At 44.1% G+C, this 7973-nt stretch overlaps 1 protein-coding gene and 1 pseudogene across 1 annotated transcript in view; both read right to left on the minus strand.

The window, feature by feature from the left end:
• Positions 1-2555: 2555 nt before the first annotated feature.
• LOC103659446 lies at positions 2556-3324 on the minus strand (annotated as a pseudogene).
• Positions 3325-6584: 3260 nt separating this feature from the next.
• Positions 6585-7973, minus strand: part of DBX1 (developing brain homeobox 1) — a 5305-nt gene continuing 3916 nt past the window's right edge. Inside the window, exon 4 of the mRNA XM_040638695.1 lies at positions 6585-6944. Within this exon, the coding sequence (XP_040494629.1) occupies positions 6585-6944 (360 nt within the window). The remainder of the gene's footprint in view (positions 6945-7973) is intronic.

Here is a 7973-nt window from a genome sequence, read left to right on the forward strand (position 1 = left end):
CTTTTGAGAGGAAGACTAGAAGACTCCCTTTGTCGACTCACAGCTACACGGTCTCCTTCTAAAGATGCTAAAACATCTCTGATTCGCAGGAGGGAGGAATATACCCCTCCCAAAAGACCCCCCCAGATGGGTGTAACTGTAAATAAGAAAGAAAATCTATCAAAAGTTATTTCTCCCCTCAGCCTTATGGATGTCAGTAATTTACCTTTATTGGCTTACACAACAGACCATTTTTGGATAGTATCATGGTTCCAGTGGAATTGTGCTATCATTTTGAAATTAACCATTCAGAGTGTAAAGAAAGGAACTGGGTTTTTAAGACATGGATGTGATGCAGTCTTTAAGAAGTAAGAAGTGTTTGTCACAACCTTTCGGACTAGAGATGAAAAGGCCACTAAAGCGTATCCTGCAGAGTAAGTTAGCATACTGCCTCACCTAACAAATACACTCCATAGCAGACAGACTAATTAAAACCCTGTCCACGTGACATTGATGGGTGAAAGGTCAGTAAAAGAAATCACGACAGCGCCACTTTCCAAAGATAGAGTAAATCATTCAAATCATGTGCAAAATTGTACTTTTGCTTAGAAAAGGGACAAGTCTACAGAAATGCCTGGACTTTCTGTTCTGCTTGTATTTGTCTAGTATTCACCACAACAAATCATCAACAAAGTTACCTGAATTCTTGACAACAAACACAAGCGTTGCTGAAATATTTCAAGTGTTGAATCCAGCTGTCTTCTCTTCAACTAACCATTAAAGAGATTTGCAAAAATGTAAAACAGTGGTACTCTTTTGGGTTTTTGTTTTGTAATATACACTTAATTATTAAAAACATGGCATTTACATTGCTATTTGATGAAATTGTTCTAAAATGAAGTGATGAGGGGTGCCTGGGTGGCACAGTCCTTAAGCGTCTGCCTTTGGCTCACAGCGTGATCCCAGTGTTCTGGGATCGAGCCCCACATCGGGCTCCTCCACTAGGAGCCTGCTTCTTCCTCTCCCACTCTGTCTGCTTGTGTTCCCTCTCTCGCTGGCTGTCTCTGTCAAATAAATAAATAAAATCTTTAAAAAAATTCTAAAATGAAGTGATGAATAAATATTTTTCTCAGTCTCAATCTCTTCTACAGAAAATATCAACAGATAAAACCTGTAGTTACTAAAAGTCTTTTAGATATTTCAGAGTGTAAAGGGGTTTTAATACCGGTTGGAGGATCACTGGGGTGGAAGACTTTGGAGCGTAATAATGGTTTTAAAGAATCATTAATTTTTTTTCTTGTAATATTAAAAAACATAAAGCTCTATTAGAGAATTCTTATTTGTTGGGATTTGGTTAAGTGAGTTTTTACCAGTTTATTCAAGGGGAACAGGATGGTGTAGTAGAATTAGGTGAGCCTGAATTTGTTTTTTTGTTGTTCTTTTTTTTTTTTTAAGATTTTATTTATTTATTTGACAGAGAGACAGCCAGCAAGAGAGGGAACACAGCAGGGGAAGTGGAAGAGGAAGAGGAAGAGGCAGGCTCCCAGCGGAGGAGGAAGAGCCGGATGTGGGACTAGATCCCAGGACCCCTGGATCACGCCCTGAGCTGAAAGCAGACGCATAACAACTGAGCCCCCCAGGGGCCCCTAGATGAACCTGAATTTGAATTCCAGCTCAGGTAACCATGGAAAATCGCCCAAACTCCCAGCCTCAGTTTTGGCATCTGTTTGTGGGGATAATAGTATCTACATTAGATGGGTTACTGTGAGGATAAAACTCATGTGAGTCTTTGTTACTTAAAGTGTGTTCCATGAACCAACAGGAGGTTAGCAATGCTGCATAACAGAGCTCTGAATTATGATCCGGGCATTCTGATGAGATCCCCACCCAGCAGAATGCACCCAGCAGAATGCCTGCCTGCCACATATTTTAGTGTTTGTTTGTTTATTTATTTATTTATTTATTTATTTATTTATTTATTTATTTATTTATTTATTATTCTTCAGCTGATAGATAATAACTATTTTGGTCTTTTGGACTAAAGTAATTGGTTTGACTTGGAAAAACACATTTGATCAGTTTATTTAGTCTCTTTTTCTTAATTTTTGATCTAAGTTATCCTTCAACTAATTTGAAAGATCAGTAACTTCGAGGCTTATGGTCTAGGCTCTAGAGTGTCTCTGTCTCTCCTTTTAATTTATTTAATTCACTCAACACAAATCAAATACCCAGTGTGTGTTCGCAACTATGCAAGCCACTAGGGAGAGAGTATGCAAAATGGACATGGCCGTCACGCCTGCGACACTCAGCTAAAAGAGACACGAAAATGAGCCAACACGTGGCACGTGTAGTTCTCAAGATGTAAAGCTTTGTGAATATCAGGAGTAGTGTACACTTAAAAAAAATTTTACAGAGTAGTTTTTCCTTTTCTGGGTTTTCTTAACTTCTCTTTTTTTCCTTCCCTCTCTCTCTCTCTTTCTCTTTTTTCTCTCTTTTGTTCTTTTATTTTTTTCCCCCAATTTGAAAGTAGTTGTTTATTAACTGACCAGATTACAGAAATAATCATGGCGGATACCTTAGCTCATCCTTCTAATAAGCCTGTCCATCTGGTCTTTCCTGTTGCCAGCATCTCCACCTTCTACAAAAGGGGCAATGTTTTTCTTCACTCCCCCTTGTGGAGAAGATCATCTGAAGGGCCATAAGAAGTTGTTTGCTTCTTTGACACGTTTTCCAACAGTATAGATCTTATGAATCAGATCCTCCATGCAGATGATGCCATGTTGACCAAGAGATCAAGCAATCAATGTGTTCTCTGTCAGGACAATTCGCTTCTTGTTGATTTTGGCCGTAACAATGCTTGGGGATCAATTCATTCACTGACCTCAGTTTTGGATCCCCTCAGGCTCTATATGGCTCCACAATCCTTAGCATGTTAACTGGAGCCTAACAAAGGTGCCATTGATGATCTGGCAAAGGTGAAGAAGCTGCAACACCTTTCGAACCTTTCAGCTCTGATCCTGAGGACAAACGCGTTTGGGTCTTGCAGGTACGTAGCAATTGCCAGCTTTTCTTGCCATGCTACCCATTCGAATCTCAGCTCTGAGCAGCTGCCTATATTCCTTGTGGAATATACATATTAATATATATTATAATATATAGTATATGTTATAATATATTATATATATATATATATTCCTTTTTCATAGGTAAGCTCCCTCCTTGCCTTTCAAAGCATCTTTTGGGCAAACTTCTTTCTCAGATGTTGATCTTCAACTCTGCAAAATTCCTTTGCTTTTTTTTAAGGGTTTCTGGCACAGCAGAAACCTTCTTTTTCTGCTCTTCTGCACCCTCCCTGATAGCAGCCGGAAAAGAGAAAGGTCTCTCTCTCTCTCTTTTTTTCTCACGTAAACTCTACCCCCAACATGAGGCTTGAGCTCATGACCCGGAGATCAAGAGTCGCGTGCTCTACTGACTGAACCAGTCAGGCACCCCATTAACTTTTCTTAATTTAGAAAAACTCTATTTATATCATATATATAATGCTTCTTGTTTTGAATTCTATAGTGATTTATGATAATATTGCTTACCACAAATTTTTTTCATTTGGTCATAATTTTGACCATTGCTGGATCTTTAACTCTTCTAACATGTGAGTTATTTTTCCAATTTACTTAAATTAAAAAGTATATTTTAATTAAGATAAAAAAACACCTATAAAATTTTCCATCTTGATCATTTGCCATTCAGTAATGTTAGCCACTTTCACATTGCTGCACGACAAATCTCTAGGACTTTTTCATCTTGTAAGACTGAAACTCTGTGCCCATTGCACAACTCCATTTCCCCCTCACCCCAGGCCTCGGCAACCGCAATTCTACTTTCTGTTTCTGTGAATTTGACTCTGTTAGATACCTAATATAAGTGGAATCATATAGTATTTGTCTTTTTATTGTTAGCTTATTTCACATAGCATAATGTCCTTGAAGTTCATTCATGTTGAGCATGTGGCAAGATTTCTTTCCGTAAAGCTGAATAATAATCCATTGTGTGTATATGCCACATTTTCTTTCTTCATTCATCCATCGATAGACATTTGGGTTGCAGAAGCTATTGTGAATAATGTGAATGATGTGAATGGGACTACCTCTCGGCTATTGTGAATAATGCTGCAACGAGCACGAGCGTGCCTGTGAAGGACTTTGACTCCAAATGTAGACACTAGTCCACTCCCATGCCTGAAAATCGGTCTTGACTGTAAGTAAGAAATGTGGGCTTGGGCTAGCAGGGAGGGAAAAGTGGGTGGCTTCTGCTCAGGATCTCCTCTCTGGATGTCCAGGCAACAGCAGGGGGAAGGAGAAAACCGCCTGAATCACTCAGAGCAAAGAGTTTCTTGTCTAAAATGTTGTATGCCTACCATGTACAAAACGCCATGCTAAGTACTTTCATATGCATTGAGGGGGAAATGTGGAGGGTTTCCTGGATTAAGATCATTATGACAATGAAGATTCCCCACCCCCCCAATTTCCCAGGATCATGTCTAAATAATAATGAAAATAGTGATCACCGGTGTCAGGAACAGGCCCAGCAGGGGAGGATAGCAGAACCTTATCTGGAGAGAGGCCTTGTGTTCTTTGGAAAGATAATTACACTGAAAATAGAAAAATTCAAACTTCAAATATGATGTAAACTACTGAAATTTAAGCTTAGCAACTTTTTTTTTTACCCCTCCTGACTATTGGGGCATGGATTATGGATAATAAAGAAATGTGGGTCTCTGTGGCTAAAAGACCAATCCCTTAAAGCAGCAGAAACCCTTACCAGAGTTCTACCTGATGTTCTTTACTCCTAAGTTGCTGGTTAAATGAATTGTTTCTGTTGAAAGCTAGTCTTTCAAGAAATTTAGTTTCACTTGGGCACCCCAGAGTCTGTATCTGGGCTCCCAAGTCATGGCTGTAGATGACATTCCTAAGAAAATCAGTTTATACACAAAGGTCAAGAGCAACTTTGAGCTTCCCTGGGGACTAGTGATATATACGCCTTCAAGGAAGGAAAGGAAAAGCATTATAAGCTTGAACTGCTTAAACTGCCTTTCACTGATTTCTTTTAGTCCATCATTTCAGTCCTTAGTGAAGAGAAGGATTACTGCAGACTCAACTTGTTGGTACCACTTTACCGGAGCTCCTTTACTTGTCACCAAAGGAAATGTCATTATTTACGGCAGAGGTGAGCAGAAAAGGCACTGGCCGGAGAGTCAGAGATGGGTTCTAGTTCCAGCTTGGCCACTAAGCAGCTGGGTGGCGTTAGACATGTGCCATCCCCTCTCGAATATCAGTTTACCTTCTATAAATTCCAGTAGCACTTGGACTAGAAGCTCCAACCCTTTCAGCTCTGACATTCTGTGAATTAATGAGATCACTTAACCACTGTGTCCACTCTACTTTTTATTTGGCATTTGCTCATTTGGTACATATATACATATATAAAGATCTGTACAGGGTAAAAATACAAAATAAGTATTTCTTTATAAGTTATGCAATTAAACAGCTACCTTTTTAAAGTTTAAAAGCCATTGCAAAAAAGAGAGAGAGAGAAGAAAGTCTAATCAGTCCTTTATAGTCATTCACAATAAACATTGGTATAAAATATCCATACAACACATGTGTACAAAATAGTGTACAGTTCATAAAAGCTGTGCAAAGACAGCAAAGTTCAGTAAAAAAAAAAAAAATCAAAATCAAAGAGGCTTGAGGGTTCTCTCTCTGCTCACATCATGCCCAGTGTTCAAGAGCCTTGCAGGTCAGTGAAATCTCCCCAGAAATAATAAAAGGGCACAAGGTAGAGTGCTTGGTGCATATACTATGCATACAGAAATTATAAAGAAAAAGCTTTAAAACTTGCATACAGAAATAGAGATGGACTTTTCCCTCAACGACTCACTCCTGTTGCCCAGAGGCCACTGGGAATATGACAGAAAAGACTCAATATTTATGTTGTGCCTTAGACCAGAAGGGGTGTAGGTGTGTGTGTGTGTGTGTGTGTGTGTGTGTGTGTGTGTACATTAAAAAAATATGTACTTGAGATTTCTGAGGGAGCTGCTATGGAAAGACTGGGTTACCAGACCCACCGGGTAGGAGACCCTCCAAGCTAAGATAGGAAGGGGGAGGCATCTAGGAAGTCAGAGGTCTTGGAGTCATATGCTTAGATGTTGAGACTGCTAACGCTGTTTCCTTCGCCATTAAGAGTTTTCTCCGCTCTTGAGTTGCGGCCGCTAAAGACCTGCAGAGTGGCTCACAGCTAAACCGGGCTATCGGTGTGAACGCCCCCTCTGTGTTTAAAATAGCTTGCAATAAGCAAGATAGGAGCTCCGATGGAAAAGTTAAGGCTGGGACCAAGACCTAAGTTTCACTTAACGTGGAAAGAGCTGTTGGGGGGGGGGACGCCATTTTGGGCAATGGAAGGGGCTGGGGCGCCCCGGACGAGGTGGCGGTTCTGCAAAGAGGAGTGGCGGCGTCTGGGCTGCGGGACCTAAGCGGACAAGCAGACGGAATCCCGCCTCTTCAATTTCAAAGCACTTCTAAACAGTACCCAGGCGGCGGGGAGGGCTTCTAAGACACCGTGATCTCCTCCTCTTCGCCCTCCTCATCCTCTTCGGAGTCGGAGAAGTCCGAAGGCTTGCCGGGGCTGCTCGAGTGCGCGGGCGAGGCGGGCAGCGGCCCTTCCAGCCGCGGGTCCCGCAGGTGCCGAGGGTCGGGGGACGCGTGATAGACTAGGCGGTGGCGGGGGCTGCCCGGGCCCTCGTCTTCCTCCTCGTCGTCCCCCGGGCCCTTCTGGCCCACGTCGCTAAGGTCCGGGTGCGGATTGAGTTTGGTGGGAAGGGTCTGCTCTCGGCAGCCCCCGCTAGACAGGAGCTCGCGCTCCTTGGAGTTCCGCCACTTCATGCGTCGGTTCTGGAACCAGATTTTCACCTGGGGCGCCGGGGGAGAGAAAGTGGGGGACAAGCAGAGGTTAGCGCAGGCCCTTCCCACCAAGCCCCTGGGAGAGGGGCGCCGGCGGGACCACAGCGGAGGGTAGGAGGCTCTGTCGTTCTCCCTCTCCTTGCCCTCTGCCCACGCCCTGATGTGGGTTCAGATGGCTCAAGGCACTCAGCCTATCCTCACCCCCTCCTCGGTTCCTCGCTCCTCTAGCCCCATCCTCTGACCTCTGACCCGGACGGCCGCGGGGGGTGGGGGCGCTGAGCCCCGGAGCTCAGGACTGGGAGAGAAGCGGGCTGTCCCGAGGAGCCTCAAGGAAGCTGGGCGGTGCACGCATTCCCTCTCTAGACCTTACTTTGCCCATCCGTACAATGGGACCTAACCGGTTTCAGAGAACCCTCCCAATTGTATGATGCGTGCGGGAAGGGTGAAGCGTGGGGGCTGGGGCTGTGGGGAGACCGCCCTCACTTGTGAGTCTTTCAAGCCCAACTTGGCCGCCAGCTTCTTGCGGTCGGGCTTGCTGATGTACTTCTGCTTCTGGAACATCTTCTCCAGCGCCTTGCGCTGCACGTCGGAGAACACGGCTCGACGCAACATGCCCCGGCGAGGCTTGCCGCGGGCCGCAAGCGGCCAGGAGAAGGTCCCCGGGATGGGCACGACGCTCGAGGACGCTGCGGAGGGGTAGGGGGTGAGGGGTTGCGAGTGAGTGGGCGGCGTCCCGCAGGGGCAGTAGCTTCTGCCCCTCTCTAGTGGCCTCCCTCGGTTTTTCTCTCTGATCCCTTCATCTTTTTAAAGCTCCCCCTTTTTTCCTCTTGGAGAATAGGGCAGGAACCTACAAACCTGCGAGAGTGAAAGGCGCTTTCCGCCCAAATAACTTTCCCTTTCAACCAAGCAAACCCGGATTAGGTAAAACCACGGAAACACAGAAAACAGCCCCCACAATAGCCTGTTTCGTTTTTCCATTCAACGGTCTCAGGGGAACAGTCTCAAGGGAACAAACCTTCGTATATCAGCTAAAATAGC

The sequence above is a fragment of the Ursus maritimus genome, unplaced genomic scaffold, assembly GCF_017311325.1.
Source record: "Ursus maritimus isolate PB19 unplaced genomic scaffold, ASM1731132v1 scaffold_23, whole genome shotgun sequence".
In the NCBI taxonomy this organism is placed as follows: Eukaryota; Metazoa; Chordata; class Mammalia; order Carnivora; family Ursidae; genus Ursus; species Ursus maritimus.